The following is a 22,262-nucleotide window of genomic DNA, read 5'->3' on the forward strand; positions in this document are numbered from 1 at the left end:
GGAAGAAAGATACCATAATAGATTTATAGGGTAAGGCATGAGAATATTGGGCATGGGTGAGACTGACAGATGAATCGAGAGGCTCCTCCCAAATAGGCAATAAGGAACCTAACAACTTCTGGTCTAAAAGTGGATAGTGAGCACGACGGTAGAAAAATGGGAACTGATCTGGAGTCCACATGGAGCATAGTATACTAATGCCCTCATTTAATTGCGGGGCAAAGCGATCAGGTGAGGGAGGAAAAACTAAAAGAGTTGGGAAAATTGTTCATGCAATAAGGATAAGGTGCATAAGAAATAGGATAAAAGGATAAAACATCACAATCCTGAGGCACAAATCTATAGACTGCAGTAGGCCTAGTTGACTCATCTGGTTGGGAATGTGAAGGAATGGACGAAATCTGAACGTGGAAAAAGACAATCAAATTCCTTGTCAGCCTGCACAGGATTGGCCTGTTCTGGAGGAGCCTGGGCAATGTCTGGGGACAAAGGTTTTCCAATGTAACATTCGATCTCCCAATATATATATAAAAAACAGATAAATCCACTGTCAGGTCGCCCCTTCCTGAGGCCTGAGAAAAACACTGGTCGCTGGTGTAACCCCTGAATTGGTAAAGTTAACTTCGGAATTCATTGCACAGAAAGGGTCACCAAATTTGAGTGCAGAAAATAAGGCAACAAGAATTAACTGAAAGATACTAATAGAAGAAACAGGCTGAATAAAAGCATATTGATTTAAAAAACACCCACTTCGTGAGGAAACAAAGTCAAACGTGAGAATTAAACAAACAAAAGAGCAATTTCGAACACAAGTGATGCGATACGAGAAGTGATAGAGGGAGTCGCATACATTACGTGAGCATATCATGCTCCTATTGATGAGTAGGTAATGCATAATGATTTGCATGAGACATGTTGGAATCTTGCATTAAAGTGAAGCTCCATATATTTTGCTTATATATGTAGTAACCTAGTCCTTAAGTGCTATAATGATACGCATTCTCACTTTTGTTTTTATGTTCATTTAAAATTCAAATCTTCAAAACACCTACCTGCCACTACTATCCTAGTAAATCATTATGGTAGCCACACATTAAAATTATATAGGAATGCTGAAAAAGCATACATAAAATTTCAAAAGAACTTATTACACACTGAGTTTCTAAAATAATGCAAAACTTTTGAATTATGTCCTAAGTTCTCGCATTTCAAACTGTCCGACATCAGCCTAAGGTTTAGTAAACAATACCATGACAGCAGGAAAAAAAATGTTGAAACAAGAAATTACTGGAAAAAAACAAGTTAAAAAATAACTTACTTGGGTCATTTGTTTCCAGCCTCTTAATTTTAAAATAACACATTAGTTGCTTGGATTATGTATATTTCAAACAAGCCATTGAGACTCAAAATAGGCAAAAATTATTACAGTGTAAACTAATCCAATTAAATAAACTGCACAAGCTAAAGAGAGATGAGAACCCCATAACCATGTTTACTGAGAACCCATCTGAAGTCATACACAACCTCTCTGATCACATTTTATCCGACCCTGAGAAACGTGTTTTGTCACATGGTTTTAAACATCACTATCATTCCTGAGAAAATCAGATATACTGATTTCTTTGTAAATTTTGAAAAAATTACTAATTAATGTTAAACCGTTACCCATTTGGACTAAAATGGGTACACCTTTGATAACTTTGTCACAGAAATATCAGGAATAGCTTTATTTGGATTCCATACCTATCAATTTAAAAAACATAATAGTAACCTGTCCAGCAATGAAACTGCTGCCTTGAATAATCTAAAACGTTTAAATAATGTAGTGCTCTCAAATCTGGACAAAGGAAATTGTGTTGTCATTCTCAACAAACAAGACTATCTTGATAAAATCCATGCCATCTTAAATGACCCCAGCAAGTTTAAAGTTTTAGATAAAGATCCCACCCGACAGAGAGAAAATAAACTTCAAAGACTCCTATTAAAAATAAAGAGAATGCCATTTCTGATCAAGTATACCACCATATTAGACCTGTTGGATCACAGTGTCATTATATATATATGGTCTGCCTAAAATAAATCAGGCTAAGATTAATCTTCAAACCAAACAAACAGATACATAGTTTTTCCTGTTTAAAGACAAAATACCTCCTTCGAAAAAAAAATGCTGATAGGATACAAATATTTGTGTCATTGCTGCATTGGGTCAACAACTTGAACCTTAGCTACCAGAATCAAAGAGCATGCGCATAACAGCCCTTTCAATAACTGTGGATTTTACAACCACCTAAGCAAAGACTGTATCAAAAAAACCAAACAGTGAACATTTCAGAATAATAGACTCGGCAAAAGATGAATGGATGCTAAGAAAAAAGGAAGCACTCCTAATTCGTAACCTACAACATAAGCTGAACAATCAACTAGCTATGTCACTGCATCACAAATTATGATCAATTCATTGTGCCCGAGATGGGCAAAAAATGAAAACTTCATCCAACAAACAAGTGTCAATATCTACTGAAATAAAAAATAAGTTTTTATCTCGAAGAATTTGCTTACATAACTTGAATTGAAAGATTTTATAATGTGATTATTTTAAAACATACATATATACACACACTAATACTAGAAATATAAAACTCAAACTACCCATGAAATTATTTTTGTCTTCAATGGGATGATGATGAAGTTTAACCCTAAGTGCATAAGTGGAGGTCAAATGTGTATGCCCCAACCTTGTACAGTGTTATTCAACATGGTATTACGCATTTGATGTCTGAGTTAAAAATATCACGTTATCCTACATTACTGATTTTACAACACTTTGTGTTAGAGTAAATATATAATGTATATTTTTCAGGCATCCTGGAAAAAACTTTAAATATGCATTTGGTAGGTTGCAGAAGTTAAGCAACTGCAATTTTCAAACTGAATGATGAACAAAAGTATATTTATTGTTCATACAAACATCACCTCACACTCCAACTTGTTATTAACTCACAGACATATCTTTAGTACAAACACTTCTGTAACACACCTAATGTTTTGAGTACAATAGACTTGTACATTTTACTAAAAGTTTGCCACAGTTCATGAAGATATGTTTCATAAATTCAGAATACAGACAGCATTACTTCTCCAATATGGTTGTTTTTAGGTGTCCAACTATTTATCAGCATCATATATTATCAAAAGAAAAGTTGAAAATATGCTGCAAAACAGTATGACTTTAAATTATTAATTTGAGTCCTAAGGTTAACCATAAAAGCCAAGATATAGATCAACAATCACAAGAAAATGTAAGAAAATTTAAAAAAAATATCAAATAAAAAGGCAGTATTGCTTGAAAGTACTAATCACTTCTTCGTGAGAACTGTTAAATGCTGAAAGAGATAGCAATTTCATATTGATCATAACTAGATAATTAACAGAAAAAGACAGTGGGTGACACTTATCCAATCCAACAGAATTTTTGATACTCAAAAACAATCCCACATCTTGAAAGTAGAATTTCTTCAAGAACTCATCAACAAAATAAATAGTACATGTCACTCATCAACATTTTTCAGGTGAAGCATTTTAAATAGTGTAAGCAAAAATAAAGAAAATCAAATACAGAGGTAGAAGGATAAAAAAAAAATATATATATATATATATATTCATGTAACTGTTCCTGATTAAATAAAAACATACATCTCTTACTTCTATTTTCTAACAGTACAAAATAAATATAAAATATTATTCTAAGTTCCTAATTTAAAACATATATACACACACACACACACACTCAAACCTCTAACACATTTTTTGTATTTCATATATATATATACACATAACAGGATACAGAATCAACATAAGGTTTGCTTAAATCCTATCACTCTGCACTACTAACCTTTAAAAGTTCAAACAGCATGTGGTATAGATGAGAAGGAACATACACCACTGAAATAGGAGCTCCAAGGTCAAGTGCTGAAAGAAATACAGTATATTAACCATGCTCAAGTTTATAAATACTTCCAAGTCTATATGCACATAAAACAGATGTCTCTAAATTTCTGGATGAGTTTGGAAATATTTTGATTCATACTTAACGAAAAAAATATATACACATTTATATTTGTATAATACATATTTCTCTTTTACATAAGTGAATCAAGGAAGAATGTACTCAAGCTGATGTGTCGCTGTCATTTAAATGTGATGCTTGTGAGTACTGCCACCTGTTAAAACTTACAAGCCATGTAAAATGTTCTACTGTATTACTTGAAGGTTTTAAAATTATATTTACAGAACTTAATAACCAAATAGAATTTTTCTTAGGTTTTTGGAATATCTTATTTTTAGAATGGGCTACAGTAGAAGTTTTGGGAGTATCTTAGCTCATTTTATCTGAAGCAGTGAAACAAACCAAACTGGGTCAAAGCACCGGAATTATAGTCAAGTTCCTTCTTCAATACAAAACTGATCCAATGGACTGACCCTGTGCATATTATATTAAATTAAGTACTAAAGTTATAAAGATGACAAATGTTTTGAAGCTAAGTTGTTGTTTTTTTTTTTCTAAAGTCATTTCATGTTACAAAGAACTGCAGAAAATTCTTGGTGTACAAACCCATTTAATAATTTTGTTATTCATCAATGCTAGATATTTTATTCTCTGTAAATTAACAAGCATTTCACTGATATTAACATGCAGTTTAATATGCGATGATCAAAACAGCTATTCTTAAGATTACTTGAGATTGGTCAATCCTCATAATCACACATTTTGTTAACCTTAGGCTACCTAACAAACTGAATGACAGAGATTTCTATATCTCCAGATATATCTTTATTAGCTCAATATTTTGCTGTTACAACTCTATCAGGGGGATTAGTGGACATGAATGATATCAATAGCCCCTGATGAAGTTGTAATAGCAAAATATTGAGCTAATAAAGATACTTTCTGGAGATATAGGTTATTATTTTATTTACCTTAACAGAAATATCTCTTAATAAATTTACATTAAACGAAGATAAGAATGAAAAAAGATTGTTCGATGCTACCTTATAATCTCACATTTTTTTTATTAACAAAAAAGCACATATCAGTATTTTATATGAAATAAATAGGGTAAAACTTGTTTGAAACTAAGCTTATTTTAATATGCTGTATGTGAAGTCAGGCATCTGAAAATCACATTATCTCATTAAATACAAGCCTAGCTCTTCTGTTCATGTCACAATTCTTGTACAGTTTCACAAAGATACATTCAGAATAGTTAAGCAACTTTAATATCAACTTTATGTCAATAAAATTACCATCTGAGTGCAGTTGATAATTCAAATTACTGTATTATCCAAGTTTTAATTTCTTAATTTCAAAAGAAAACATTTAAAAAATTCTCAACCTTAATTTTTGTGTCATGTGATGCATCTCCATTATAAATTCTCCTGTTTTAGCTTGTATAATTTCAATATTATAGCAAATACACTGTCTGACTTATCTTAGACACAATATGTAAACAATCCTAAGGTCCAATGTGCAGTCTCAACATCATAATTTTTCCTTGTAGTGAGAAATCAATAAATTTTCCCACCCTGCAATAGAAGCCACATCCATATAGCCTTAACTTTCAAGGCAATTTTAAAAACTACATGCTCTTATTTGACATGTATGTTTACAACCAATAGAAAGAACTTATTTTCAACTTCAAGCTTTCAATGTTCCTTTTGAAATTGGTGATAAAAGATGTTACAGAATAGTAAATATTTGATTAGTTGTGTGTGAAAACAAAAATTAAATCTAAGTTACTATGAGTGTACAAGTCCAAAGCTGAATGCATGCATATGTAATTGTATGCAAATATACTGATACAATATGTTGCTCTTTATGCATGAAAATTTTTTTTAACATCATACAAGCAAGCAGAAAATCTATAAAATAAAATACATTTTGAAACAGCAAACAGTTGAAATTCTGAAGATAATGAAGTTGAAGGTACAGCAACAAATAATTCATTAAAGAAAAAAAAAGGGTACTGTTCATTTCATTTTATAATTTCAAAAACTTCATATTACTGTACTTTAGTGATTTAGCTACAGGTAGTGCTAAAAATATAAAAAATAACATATAAAACAAAACTTTTGATATTCATTTATGAGCAAATGAAATATGATAAAAAGAAGTATTTATATTTTTAGCATAAAAATCACATTGCACTCAAATTGATTCAGTCAAGGTTTCAGAAATTGAAAGATGAATTTCTACTATATAAAGACTTTATTAAAAATTTAGATTTTTTGTGTACAACAAACTTATAATGTTTACTAATAGCATGCCAAATTTCATAAAGATACAATTTGTAAAATCCAGAGTTTTAGTATGTAAAGAGTCATAATTTTCACTCATGTTTGGAGAGTTAAGACTTCTCACCACTTATTTCCAGAGTAAATATAAAAAATATTTTAGTAATACAATGTTAAAGCATTTTAACTTTGAGTTTAGGACAGTCAGCACATAAAACAAGGGCAAAAAAAACTCTTAATTAAGAAACTAAAGCGTACAATATTAATTAATATTCTCTTTGGTTACCAGTTGATACTGTTTGTCAATATAAAAAAATTTAATCACACTCAATCTTACCATTATGTTCTTGTATGATCACATCTGGTGAACCCAAATAATACTGATCACAGAGAAACTTTGCATTTTCAAAAGCATCTAAGAGAATAGAGCATTATCTATGAATATCTAAAACCATCAACAACCGGCATAATGAATAGCCACAACTGAACATTGTGATGTATTCTATACAAATTATACTAATTTATAATTCAATTATTCAAAACAAAATTAAAGAAAAACTTTTTGGTAAAATTAATTACTTACTTTCAATTTGAAACAAAATATTTGTTTTTATTAAGAAAAATGTCAAAGAACTTAAAAAATTGAGTCCACAGAAATAATGTTTATATTATATAAAGAACAAGGTTTCACGAGCACTTAAGTGAGCTTTGACCTTAGCCTTAAAATTCTTTTAGTCTTCAACAAATTTCACAAGACTGAAAGTTCAGTTACATTTTAAGTAAAATTAATTGCTGTACACATCATTCATATTATGTATGGCACAATATGGAGTGAAATAGACTAATCTGTTATAATAATACTCAGTTTTGCCTGTCCTTAAAATGAAAGAGATACAAATACACATTTAATTTACATTTTTGGACAACTTAGGATTTATAGAAACTACAGGCAAATGGCCAACTGACTGAAAAGTTTAAAATTCTAAACCCAAGATAAAAAGAGGTGTAAAAATAATTTACAAATTGAATATCCTCATGTACACAATGTGAAGAAAATCCTGTTAATGATCATGCTTATCTGTAATTTACCTAATCTGAGATTATTCAAATATCCCCTTGCTCACAGTATCTTTATTATTAGTTAATCTTTATTAATTAATTGAACCAATTTCAAGCATAAGCTGGTAAATCGGTATTTTTGCAATATGTCTCAAAAAATATATTTTTTTTTTGCAGAAAACGTTATAAAACTTGAAGAAAAAAAAAGTCTTCCTCCACATAATATAAATCTATATATATTAAGATTGAAAACAGTTATTTCTCCATTTATGATACATGCAGGAACTTGAATTTCACAATCTTTGCTCTCTGCCTCTAACTAAGAATGTACTATTTAACAGTTCTGTACCTTCTTTGTTAGTTATGTAAAAGAAGATTTCACTAACAGCAATCCAGTCTGTCAACATCTGACCATCATATTAGCTCATAGTAATATTTAGCCTTTGAATACATTGTTTTTTTTATGTTATTATTACAAGTTTAGTTAGTTAGTTAAACCAGTAGTTATTGCTACAATTGTCTAAACAATTATGACAATTACTTACCATACAATGTTTAGTGTATTACTACTACTTCTGATATTATTATCGTTTCAAAGCAAACAACTTATATGGATCAGAAATAAAAATTAACCCTGTAATTAATATCACAAGTTTAACTTACTGATCTATTTAGGAGCATACATAGTCATATAACAAAAACCGTTAACAACTGACATGCACTGACTTATCAATTTGGAAAGCTAACCATCATGAATATTTTCAAATGTAGTCCCAATAATATCTCATGAGGTTTAGACAGCTTAGCATATTTAGGTTAGTCAATAGACTAAGTAGGGATGCACGAGTATACGGCCAGATATTCAGCCCCAGCCAGGTATTGGGCTACCCAGTAATACTTGGCTCCGGCTGAATGTCAAAGTTAGGCATCTAAGCCCTAATCTTTATGGCAATTAATGTGGTACTGAAAGTTACAGTCAATAATTGGTTTAGTTAAAAAAAACAAAAAAAACATGTTCTGAGCTGAAAGTTGGGGATTCAGAGAACAATAAGGGTTAATAACAGGTATGACTTGAGAAGTGAATTTCTGGGGAAGGTGGGCATTTTGACAACAATAGGGTTAAGGTTTGAGAAGTTCGGGCTAGGCATTGAAAGTTGAAAGTAAATCTTCAATGTTCTTTTAGTGATTATTTGGTTAAATGTAATAAACATCAATTTTGTTTTTGTTTCTCATTTTTGTGTATGTTTTTTTTGGTGGGGGGCAGGGGGGAAACCCTGTCCTGGTTGACACCCAGCTCCAGCCGAAGCTTAGTGACTGGGTACCCGAACCCGGTATTTGGCCAAATTTTACTACCCATGCATCCCTAGAACTAAGCTAACAATGCAAAATAATCATCATAATAAGTATATACTAAACAGATAAAGTTTAGTAATTACCTCTTATATGTATATATAAAGTAGAATCATTACAGAAAGAATGAACATAAGTCAATTCATAAGTTTTCTGATCCCAACTTAGTGTTAAGGACATTTAAACAATTTCACAAGACCTTATAATAGGTTTCCTTAGAAAGTAAATAAGTAAGGATACATGTATACTATTTAAATTCTGTACATTTTTTGTAATCTTGTAATTGATTCCACTATATAAGGCTCTGCTTTACACTCATTTTACTTGTGGTTTTTGTATTTTATATTTTCTCACATGAAATGTACCTTATTGATTACAATTAGACTAGTTCATTTTGCTTCATTATTATTTTTGCATATCAAATATATATATATCTAAAATTTTTTATTATTATTTACACAGTCTCCTCAAGGATGTTTAAGATCTTGCTCCGTGGGCTCAATAGTTACATCATCTTCTCCGATTTCTAATGATATTTTAAATATAAACACCCAACAGATAAACTACTTTAATTAAAAGAAAAAAATCTGCTTATATGTTTAATATATTGAGTAGAAAAATATATATTTTAATAATACTCTTGTCTGTCCTAAATATCTGCACACATCTTACTATCCAAATGTGCATGTGCTGTAGTTCATTTCAATAGATGTAAACAAATGTTATGATGAAGAAAAACTTTATACATTTTATTGTGTTAATGTATTTTCTGATTTCTGTATTATGACTGAGTTTTTCTAGTTTCGGTTTTTTTTTTAGATGTCTCATTTTGATTGAATAAAGCCTTGCTTGCGATTTTGACTAGCAGTTGTGGCATAACAATTTATTCACTTAAAGGGATAAAGTTATTTGACCAGTAAAGTTTGATGTGTAACTTTGTATGCCTCAGAGCATCAAACATTGGAAATTATGGTACCAGAAGTTTTCTTATTTTTTAACAACCAGAGGATAGTTGACCTGACAAACTAGTGTCTATTTATGCAAGTGGATACAAGTGTCTATGAATTGATTGAGAATTGTACTGATTACAATGAAGCTATTTCCATCTTGAAGGATGCCTACATGAAGCCCACAAACGAAATCCTAGTTCACCATATCATCAAACGCCTGAAAAGGATATAGACAAATTACTTTAGGCTCTTAAATGTCTTGCTAAAGATTGTAACTTTAAACAGGTTATTGCTGAGAAAATAAAGAGTTCATCAGGGATCCTTTTATTATCTCATGTGCTGTAGTATTGTTATGAGTTACACAACTCCATTTCATCCTCAAGGAAACTTGCAGTGTGAGCACTATAATGGCACTACTTGGACTACTGTGTCTCATGCATTGGAATGCCAAGGTTTAAAAAATAACTCAATGGGAATCTGTCCTAACTGATGCACTTAAAGCAGGTCGTTGTTATTTACATCAACAAATGAAACACCACACAAGCGTCTCTTTTCTTATCCACATAAAACTGCATCTGGTCTTACTCTCTCTCTACATGGCTTTTGACTCCTGGACCTGTTCTTCTGAAACAACACATGCGTCACTCTAAGTATGAACCACTGGTAGACTCAGTCAAATTAATAGAAGCCAATCCTCATTATACCTATGTTAAGTTCCCTGGTGGTTGGGAAGATACAATACCAATTAGAGATCTTGTTCCTTGAGGGCTGCACAACAATTTTCATCTCCGATGAATCCCCATGTATCTGTTGAGGAATCTTGATCTGAAAATTAATTACTTCCTACTGAATCTATGGAGAACTCCTCTCAGGAAACTGAGACTGCCAACACTTCAGAATCTCCTTTTAATAATCATCCAATTGTTCATCCTCCAGAAAGTTCAGTCATTACCCTCAGAAGATCCAAGCAACAGAGGAAACCCATCCAATGACAATCTCTCATTTGCATGGGGAAGAATGTCGTGATAAAGAAAAACTGTATACTTTATGTGTTTATGTATTTTTTTATTTCTTTATTTCTATATTGTGTTGTTTTTTTAGTTTTGTGTTTTGGTTGAATAAAATCTTGTTTGTGATTTCAACTTTAATAGTTGTAGCATAACAAATAATACTCAGTTTTGTCTGTCCTGAAAATTCATGCACATCTTACTATCTAAATGTGTATGTGCTGCAGTTCATTTCAACAGATGTAAATATACTTTAATAGACATTTAGTACAACAATATATTAAAAGCTTAAAGTTTTTTAAAAAGGTCTTACATTAGGTTGTAGAATAACATTATAAGTTCATTTACTGATAGTATTAAGTGCAGCAAAACTTAGTCCTAACTATACTAAAGCAAAAAATGTAGACAAGTTACAGTGATAATTTATCTCTATCAAATGTAGACTGTACTTAATAAAGGCTTAACTAACATTAGGCATAAGACATGTAGACATAATAGATTTCTGTGTCTGCAATTAGAATTGTTTTGTATTAGTCTAGACATCCTGTACTTAAAGAAGTACTGTTGCAATAAAGATATTAATTTGACTGCAAATGTTTTGAGGGTCTCTGCTAGTAAATTACTGTACAAAATGACAAAGTAGCATTGGAAAAAGTAAATTAGAGCACAACATTTCCCTTTAACAGTTTATCTTATGGGATCATGTGCAGCAATGTTATTCAATAAAAAAAACTATTAGAGTTTGGCTACATTTTACTTACTGGTAACTTTTTATGAAACAATTATCCTATTACTTAAGCATGTACTACTCAAAACTCATTATAATGAAAAACAATAGTGAACAATTCAAAATCACGAGAAACCCAGTTGCAAGTATAAGTTGAGATAATAATACTCACCATGCACAAGAGCCACAATATCACAATTAGGATCAATACAGCCTATATGACGGGGGTGTCCTGTTAGATTGGCCCCAAAGAGAGAAGCTAAATGCAGCAAAAAGTTTTACAAAACCTTCTCATATACCATGTTTAAAAACAAGCAAAAAAAATAATATTCTTTGCTTTAAAAAAAGAACTACCACCATTAATTTATCTGTTAAGTTACATGTTAAACTTGTTTCTTTTAAAAATGTCAAAAGAGAAACAGCATCTATAGCATGAACCTAGTGAGCAAGCCTAACCCAAAAAATGTAATATCATTTGAACTCTTGAGTATTAACAATATACACCCCATATTTGTTTATAATTAAATTTTATTAAAGATAAAAAGGATCATTACTCTACCTTACAATAAGTGAAATGAAACTTAAAAAAAATATTAAGCATGCACAAGAGCCACAATAACATAGTTAGGATCAATACAGCCTATATAACAAGGGGTGTCCTGTTAGATTGGCCCCAAAGAGAGAAGTTAAATGCAGCAAAAAGTTTTACAAAACCTTCTCATCCTTATATGCTTATTACTCTTCTTTACAGTAAGTGAAATGAAACTTAAAAAAAAATATATCAAGCATGGGTTTTAGCATATACTAATCAGGGCTTTTGAACTTTGAAATTACTAATATTTTGTAGGAATGACAAAAAAAAACAAAGGAGATATTCAATATTATATCTAGACTTTATTCATGATCTATCTTTTGGAAAAAATACACAAAACAATATCCAAAAGCTTTCAATTAAGTACTGATAATTGTTTTTCTTATTTAACACATTTATCTTTAAGGGTGTAATAAATCTTGTTTTAAAAATTAAATATACAAACAAAAACTATTTTCAAATTTTGTGGCTAATAAGATTTTAGAAATCATTACAATAATTTACATTATTATTATTAATAATACTAGGAGGAAAACTTGTGCTTCAAATACAAAACATTTTTATGGTTGTGGTATTTTGTATTTGAATGCACAAAGTTTACAAAATGTAAAGGTAATGCCGTGTACTTAAAGTAATTAAAACTAAGTGGCCTGTCTAGACTACTCATGTGTGAGGTTAGAGTTCTGAACACATCTGTTGACTGTGCAGGGCATCACAATAACTGGGAAGTTAAACTTATTACACAATAAACGATATCCACCAAATACTTGCAATACATAGAACACTTTAAGCCAAATGGTCTGATCAAAAATGACAAATCAATCAACACATCTTGTAAGAAACACCAGACTTAGTGATGCTTTTACAACATGAATATCAGAGAAAGTTATTAAACCTCAACATGGTGATAGTACTGGTAATCTAAATGTCTATAAACAAATGAAGAAATTCACATATAAACACTGCTGCTTGGGATGGGGCTCTGAGGGATTACAGATCCATTCCCCAAAAACCTTTCCCTGTACAATGCATAGTGCTATCTACAACCACCCTTCCCCTTATGCGTATGGTGACAGCATCCATACTTCCCTACTTTTAATTTCATTTTTGCATAGTTAAATACAGTATAAAAATATTCCCCTGCATATATGGTGAGGTTGTATGTAATTCCCTATTACTAATTTCACTTTTGCCTTGTTTAATAGTTTGAAAAGTTTCCCACACATGTATACACTCTTATTCTTATAATATGTGTGTGTGTGTGTGTGTGTGTGTGTGTGTGTGTGTATCTATATAGATAGATAGATATACTACAAGTACACTATATAGACCTGTGCTATAAACACAATGGTTTGAGTGAACATAGGGTAAAACATTACAATTTAACAAAATAGCTTATAGTGAATCAGTATCAAACAGCTTACTGTAAATTGAGAATCTTAAGAAATTACATTTGGCTTAATTGAAATAAGAGTCTCTTTATCAAAACAGTGAAACTCTTAATAACCAAGATTAAACTTACTGAAATTAATAAATATCACAAAACATATTAACATACTGTGTTGGTTGATCAACATGCGTATTGATATTCTACTCATGTAAAAACGGTCGAGGAAATACTGGATACTATGTTCTATCTGAGGGTCAACTTCATAAGTATCCTTCAGCTCAATAACACCTTGGGCCATAGTAGGAACTACGTTTGTATGACGATTTCTGATCTTCAACAAGGCTTGACAAAAGCTATTAGCACCAAACATAAACACAGGTCAAGATTTCTGATCTTTTAAACAGTACAATGAAAACATTTAATTATTTTTTCTAACATAAGTAAGAAGTTATAACTGCTTTAATGCTTAAAATTTTCAAATCCAAAATATCTGATTACTGATGGAAAAATTAATTCATCTTGTCAATATATAGCCCCTCCTTTCTTATTTCTACGAGTTAATAAAACAAGTTAAATACCAGTTTTTCATTTAAATGTGTGAATACAAGACATTTCTAAACACCATAGATATAGTTAACATTTCGTTATTTAAATCAGTATGAAGAAACATGTACAAGCTTATATACAACACTTAAAGTAAATGAATCAAATCATTGAAGAGTATAAAATGAATCTAAAAACATACAAATTCAAAACTAATATTTACTCGTAAAGTTATAATACAGTTTGTAGTCAACATACATCTGTTAGAACTTTCCAACTAGTTAGTTGATGCAGTTGCATTTTACCGATACCTTAAATAAGCATTTTTTTTTTAATGCAAGTGTTTCAAATAGCTTCCTCATTAGTGAGCAACAATTCATAGCTTAGTACTTCCCCATGAAGACAACTTGGAAACTCACATTTATGGTGCATTGGTATGTGGATACAATTATAAGGTATGAAGTTTTAAAATATATATCAAAGGTAACATTGGATGACTGTGTACAAACTTGGTAATATATACTGATTCTGTCCACAACCACAATAAGATGAATATACATTTAAGTAGCTTCATATAATTACTTTATGGAAAAAAATAATACACTCAAGTAAGTACTGGAGCTAGAAATGAAATAATGAGAAATGCAATAACATCTATGTTATTTCTTTTACTCTTTTTTTTTTCTGTAATACATCCTTAACTTCAGACTTTCATTTTTTTTAACAAGTGAAATGCACTTTTTGGAAAAATGCTACAGACAGTGTAGTACACTTTCAAGCACATGCATAATAAAAACAAACAGAATATTTTATATACAAGCTTTATCTAACCTGGCCAATTTCCCTTATTCAACTGATACTTCTTTTTACATGCTGCAAAAATTGTGTGAACATATTTCCTTAAAACTGTGCTAAATTAAAATGATTGGAAACGAGTTTGAAATAATGGCTCGACTTGTTACATCATTTTTAACTTAATTACACAAATTTCAAGCAATTTAGCAATTGATTAACTTGCAGATCTTTGTTATAATAATAATAAAGTGTATTGTTTAGTAAAACAGGAAGTTGCACAAATCTTTTAAATGTACTGGTACCATGCTAAAATGGGGTTTGGTTTTTAATTGTTTAGTTGTGACTGTAAAGTAATCATGATTCATGGAGCAGAGAATTTAATTAGAATATTCCAAGTTTGAAAAATAGAATCAGATAAGATCAGTCTTGATGGAATACTGGTTTTCACCTGAAATGTTTCGTATAGATTTTGTTCTTTTTCCTATACTTTTAATAAAGGAAATATCTAATTCATCTGGAACAGCAATTAACATTTTTGTTTATATATTTTAATAAATGGAAACAGCTAGCGAACAAGATCATTTTCTATGACTTTTTTTCCCAACAAGGAGTAAATTCTCACTAAATCCTTAAAAAGTTAACTTTACCCCTGATTATTAGAAAAACAGTATAATATAAAGGCTTCTCTTTAAAAAAGGGTGCACACATTAAAAGTTTCTCTATTTGAAATTTTATTTCAAAACCATATAAGAATGGGTGATATTTGCAGCTGACGAAATTTTAAAAAATTACACTTAAAATTTACAGTAAAATAAAACCAGATGTTCATTTGTACTTTTTATTCATGGCAAAGCTTCTTGTGCTATCTGTTTCTGTTCCTAATTTTGAATTACTGCTCACATTTAAGGTAGCCAGTCAGCAGCACACCATCACCCAAAAACCAGATATGGAGGGGAAAAAAAAGATTTCCAGCAAATATTATTAAAGAAACAAATCGGAATCAGTCATTTAAACTAATAAATTCTGCTTTTAGTCTATTGATGAATTCTTAAAAATAATTTAGAAATTATTTTACTTTTCCATATTGTAGATAAACTTTAAATTTATAAATAGTAAAATAAGTTACATAACATACACTCAAGCCTCCCTTAGTATACATTTAATAATTTATACTAAATTACTCAACATTTTTAAAAAAGGAAATGTTAAATCAAACAACCACTTTTAAGATTAAATTAAAATATTATTAATGCTCAAATTAAGTTCATATTTCTTCATGTAAGTTTTAGGCTTAGAAAATTTCTAAATTTTTACTTAGATCAGTTAATGCAGTCTTATTTGCAGAGCAAAACAGCATACACAGTTACATACATTGTATCCTCCTTCATTATTAAAATAATACAACCAGTTACTGCAGTATTTACTAAAACAAAGATTATACACTAAATTTGGCAATTTGTTTTAGGTGAATTTTTGTATCAATACAAATGTCATTATTTTGCAGAATGCTTGTAAGCCATTCTACAGCCAACTGTTAATATATATATTTTTTAATATAGAAACTGTATGGTAATTGGAAGTTTTAGAAAAACATAGTAGCAGTAACTGATTACATATTTTAATCTCAACCCCTAGTACTCGGAACCTCTTTCAAGTTCTCACTCATTCACAACTTGAATTCAGACAAAAGATACAAGTTTACCTTGTCTTGCTCGTGGAAAAAAAAAAGTTGAATGGCAAAAAGTAATCATAATACATACAAAAAACAATATATAAACTGTACTATCTATTATTATGTGAGTGAAAGTTAAAAATGATATTAACTCTCTTCTTAATTTAATGTAAAATAAATACAATATTTTGTTAACCACAAAACAGTGACAGAAAACCAACAGGTATTTTAGATATTTTGGGCAATTTTATAAATATCACTTCTAAAAAATACACAAACCTTTCTAAAACCAAGCCATCTTCAGAATTAGCTTTTTCAAATTCCAGTATTTCTTCAAAACTTCTTTCATACCTTAAGATAAAAAGTATGCAGTTTACTAGCTTTATATCACCAACAATGAAGAAAATTATTGTCTATCTATACAGTAATATAAATGTACTTTAAACTCTCAAAATTAACATTTTTGATAAAAAACTACATCCATAATTATTTTCTTTTACTGACCCCAAATATCCTCTCATTATCTGTTAACCTTTTATTGGTTCTCAAAGTTTACAAATTAATTTTTAAAAAATACCTTTAGACTGAAAAAAAAAACAATCTACTCCAGAAACAATTTAGACATAACTTTAACCCTAGTTTTCATATTCAAAACTATTTATTTGAAGACCAATTAATAACATTCAGTTCACATGTATCGACCGTACAGCCATTTAAGAACTAGTCTGAATACTCAGCATTTGGGTCACACAAAGACATCATATATCAAATTATATCTATCAATAACTTTACTATCATAACTACATTTACAGATCTTGAACTTCTCATTAAAGAAAACCTAATCATGAAAGATCACCCTTAATATCTGTCACACTAAAACCCTTATCATGATGCTCAAAAATACCCAACATTCTATTTCTTCTATTCTAAATTCCACCTAACATATTACCATTTTATTTCTAATGTGCCATTTTGTGCATAAACATGTTCTGTCTTACAGTTTATTTCATAATAAAATTAATGTTTTCATTGTATACTCTAAGTTAATTTATATAAATATATGCATATTAAACTGCTCATTTATTCTTAACCTTAGGTTCACAGGTGGGAGTCAAAGTGTGCATACACAAACTTTTACAGAGTGCCATTCAACATGGTATTACGTATTTGATGTTAAGAATTATGAATAACACATTTTATCCTAAATTAGCGATGTAGGAGGGTTTGTAGTGGAGGAGAGTTAATACCAGATACAATATATGGAGACACTGAAAAGAATTGTGGTTACATACTTTGAAGGTTCTAAAAGTTATGCAAATACAACATACAAACAGTAAGATAGCATTTTTATTTTACAAATGAACATCTCCCTGCACTCCCATTTGTCAGATTGATGTTGGAAATTCTCAGACATATTTTGAATATAAATGCATTTGTAACACATCTAATTTGTTGTGTACAACAGACTTCTACATTTGGCTAAAACCCTGCCACAATCTGTAATGATTCAAGTAGTTTCTTATTTGGTTATTAACACAAAAAGTTCCTTCAGCCTAGTGCCAAATCAATAAAAGTCACTAAGTAGATTAGATGGTACATTATAGAGATATTTCATGGTTGAATACAATTAGAATAAGGATTTGCTGAAATTTAAATCACAGATGAAATTTTATGGATAGAGGTAAATACGATCACATGAATAACAAGTAAGTTTTCAAAAATAATATGAAATACTGATCCAATTTTTGCATTGCAATGTATAGTTGGAAAATTATTCCTGAAAAACAAACAAAAGAGGAGAAAAAAAATTATATTTTCACAGTCCTTGTACAATTTTATGAAACAGGATCATTAAATCCATTACTAATTGAAATATTTTTATTGTCTTAACAAGTATGTAGAGAATTAATACCTAAATGAAAAACACAACATAGCCTAATGGACATTTCTTTTGACACATTCTTTACAACACTAAGAATACAAACCAAGATTGGCAGAGATACCAAGAGAAAAATATTGCAGTATTAACATATGCAGGAAAGTGTTTAAAATTTGACAAATGAAAATCATGGGCTCTTTCTTGTAGATAGCCACTGTCTAAAAAACTATACAGCAGAACTCACAGATTGTTCTTTAGCATTACAGTTGTTGTTTCTATGGTAGCCAGCTAGTGATGGTAATGTTGTAGTCATAATCGATTCAAGGCATTAGCACAAAATTTTCATACTGCTAAGTGCTAAAAACTGTTGTTTTACAAGATATTATACTTGTAGCAGCAGTGTTTACAAAGAACACATTTTCTGAAATGAATTATAAAATAAAGCTTGTTTTACTTAATCTGAAGTAAGATGCATGTCTTCCACTGCCAGTAATATGCAGTGAATAAAAGAGCTGGAAGGTTAGGGATCTGTGTCCTAAAGATTTTGCTGATTCTGCCCCACTTGATTCAAAGTACGTTTATAAATCTTACACCCAATTTTAATTTATTCTAACAAAAAATTTCCTTAATTTTATAATGCATACAATTTGTTTACAAAATACAATTACATCAGCATCATCCACACAGATGCAAGTTTAGCTGTAAAAAGGAACTTCGAGTATACCAGAGCTCCCACAGAGGGACTCTATGGTACTACATGTTTATTACTACTTTTAAATCAGGTTGCACACCTTCCAAGATGAAATACTATAGCTTGCCTTCTGCATATGACTTAAACCACATTAAAGCAATCCCAATTATTTCATAACAATTTTCTTCATAAAATGTTGTGATTCAGGAGACAAAGACTTGTTCAAAGTCTATGAAAACAACCACATCCATAAGACCAATATAAATAATAATGGTTACATTGTTTAAATTCTCAAACATAAAAAAAAATGAACAATGTAGTCAAACTAAATTTTGACAAACATTTAACTTAATTAAAAAAATGCCATATTTAACATGCAGAATGACCTCACTACACACTCATACAAGAATACGACCCTTAGAAATAATTACACATTTCTTAACTTAAATTATAGTAAATCCTAGCCACTGTTATTGATGCTGGTGTGATTCATACATTTATTGCTTGATAAATTACATGCAACATCATTCTCACAGCTACTCAATTTTTCATTTCAAAGTCCTTGACACTAGTGTTTAATTTCTAGAGAAAAAAACCACAAAATTTCTGTTGACTACTTCAGCCACACTTCCATTTGCAATGCAACTATGCAGGCATTTAGTTATAGTTTTTTTGCCTTTACATAAACTAAAACAGGTTCCAGATCTCTGGATCTAAAAATATCCAGCATAAATTAAGCACTGCTTGAAGACATTATTTTGAACATTTTCTTTAAATGAGTAATCCTCAACAATAGTAAGTGTACTGTAAATATTGTTAATGTGGAAAATTTCAATTTTAAAAAACATTTCATTTAAAAAAAAAAAGCAAATTTCCTTTGGTATATACAGCTTGTTTCACTTGTTTAAAGGTGGTGGAAAAACAAATCATAAAACTGCCCCTGGTGTTTATCACTAGTCAGAGGATAATGTAATCACTATGTAGAACTGAATTATACACCACAGTGTATATTCCAAGCAGTTTTTGACTGAAGTTTAATATAATCAAGAATGGAACTGTCATAGTGAAGATTAAAATATAAAAAATAAATCTCACTTTTTGTGAAAGTTACTCAAATCAAGGCTTTACAAAAAACTAAGTTAAATAAATTAGCTTTGTCTGAAAGTATTTTCTATAAAGATCATTTAACAAACACCCAGAAACCCAAATCTCATAATGGTCTATCAGAAATTTATGAAAATTTACTTTTATAAAGTAAAGATATGGTAGGGCAGGGGAAGAAAACAAGGAACCATGGCAAAAAAGGCAAAATGTGGATGACAAGGCTGCACAATTTCCTGCCAAAGTGTAGACCAACAATCAATTGTTAAACAGCCTGGTAAAGAAATCCAGATGATGGCCAAAAGAGGATGGTTCAGAAAAAGAGAGTACTTGAGGGATCAGTGGCAATAATAATGCTATTTGTGTCAGGGAACAGAGAGAGAGAGTAAAAGGATGAACTGAGCAGTACAAAAGAAGGACAATAAGAAAAATTGCCTACTGAGTAAGGAAACAAGAAACCTACACAAAAGTACAAAAGGGCAACACTATCAGATGAAAGAGTAATGTAGAAGGATGGAGCAAGAGGAACACTGATAATGGAAGAAAAAGAAGGTGCCTAAGATGTCAGTCAGTGGAGAAGAAACCAAAACATAGCTGCCAGTAATGTGCTACCAACAAGACACAACAAGGAGTTTCACTTGTTCCTGAGTTTTATTATACTTGATCCACATTTTCTCTTCTTTTTCACTTCACACCTCATCTTTTTCCATTTTGTCTGTGAGTCATGGAGTGTCTGGTCCCTTCAGCTTTTTATGTCCCCAGGCTGCTTGGGCTGTGGATATCCTCAGGCTGTATTGGATTCTTTTCTGTATGTGTTCCCTACTATACACCTTTCACCATGTATATTGGTGATGTTTTCCAAGTAAATAGGAATAGCAATCCCAGATAAACAGCCTCTTGGAAGAGAAAAGATGTGCCTTTAGAGAAGGCCTACCAAGTAGAAGCAAAAAGTAGCCAAGTGTCCAGAAGTGAATGAAAACAAAGGCCAAGACTGGATGTAGTGAGTGAAATTCCTCATCATCTGACTGAAACCATAAGGAGCAAAAGCCATGTCAAAGGGTACAGCCCAAAACCGGTATACTGTATCATGGTGGTTAAACAGAAGAAAATGTCACAACGACAGGGCTATTGTATTGTGAAGAAAGGTGTATTGAAACATTTACTGTCTTATCCAAAGGCCAGAGACAAACAACCTATTAGGAGGAAGAAATCCTTTAGCTGAAACTTGGGAATCATCAGAAGTGGTTCAGAGAAGTATGATAAGGGGATGTCAGTCCTCAGTATTTATGGGGACAATGAAGAGACAGGAATAGTAATCCATAGAGAGACAAATGGCTCTCTATGGCATTCCAAACGAAGTGCTCCAATATTATGTCCTCAGGATGGTGAAGGATTGAAAGGTGGAGAAAAAACATAACTGAAGAAAGAGATAGTGTAGTGGGTAAGAACCTGAATGACCCAATAGTTAGCCATGAAATGAGTCCACAGGTTAGCAAAGAAGAAAAGAAGTGCCCCCATAGGATCAAACCCAAATGAATATAAAAAGAAAGGTAGTCACCAGTGAAATGAACAAAGGCTAACACTCCACAAGGGAGATGGTAAAAGGAGGTAGACATGTGGTAAGAGGAAATGTGAGAGAGGACAAATATACATAGTTCAAGGAACATGAGAGGATGCAAGAGAACAAATACAATGGAATAGCAGAGAATTGTGAAAAAAATTGATAGCAAGCAGTTTCACTCGTGTCTCCTAGCTAAGAGTAACACCCCAAAAACCTTGTGACAAATGAGTGGAGTGAGCACGTAATGTAGGGAGGACTGAGAGAGGGGAAAAACAAAGAATGGAGTTGAATTGATCTCAACTACACAAAAACCATGCGAGGAGATAGAGAGCAAATGATGAAACCTTGGCCTATGTAAGGAAATGGACTGACAGGAAATACGCCAGAAAAATTTAATCCCAGTTAAGAGACAAGGAGTAAACAGCAAGGAATAGGCAAAAACAGGAAAAGTGGGACCTGGTAAAGGATACTGAAGACAGTAAGTCAATCCCAAGCAGAAAGATAGGATTCCAGGGATTGTGGATCCAAGAAGACAGAAGGGGAGCAACCATAAATCATATTAAAAGAATCATGGAAATGAAGAGGGCAATGCAGGGAAGAGTAGAAACAATGCTGAAACAAGAAGATATCAGAATGGATATTAGTCAGGTGAGG

At 31.1% G+C, this 22,262-nt stretch overlaps 1 protein-coding gene across 4 annotated transcripts in view; it reads right to left on the bottom strand.

Annotated features, from left to right (window-relative positions):
- Nucleotides 1–22,262, bottom strand: part of LOC106466206 (pyruvate dehydrogenase (acetyl-transferring) kinase, mitochondrial-like) — a 67,155-nt gene that overhangs the window by 26,643 nt on the left and 18,250 nt on the right. For all 4 annotated transcript variants that reach the window (XM_022394165.1, XM_013926453.2, XM_013926451.2 and 1 more), the window contains exons 4-8: nucleotides 16,656–16,727; nucleotides 13,535–13,719; nucleotides 11,557–11,643; nucleotides 6,629–6,706; nucleotides 3,893–3,969 (exon numbers count right to left, since the gene is read on the bottom strand). In XM_022394165.1, the coding sequence (XP_022249873.1) occupies nucleotides 3,893–3,969; nucleotides 6,629–6,706; nucleotides 11,557–11,643; nucleotides 13,535–13,719; nucleotides 16,656–16,727 (499 nt within the window). The remainder of the gene's footprint in view (nucleotides 1–3,892; nucleotides 3,970–6,628; nucleotides 6,707–11,556; nucleotides 11,644–13,534; nucleotides 13,720–16,655; nucleotides 16,728–22,262) is intronic.

This window comes from Limulus polyphemus, unplaced genomic scaffold (genome assembly GCF_000517525.1).
Source record: "Limulus polyphemus unplaced genomic scaffold, Limulus_polyphemus-2.1.2 Scaffold2186, whole genome shotgun sequence".
NCBI lineage: Eukaryota > Metazoa > Arthropoda > Merostomata > Xiphosura > Limulidae > Limulus > Limulus polyphemus.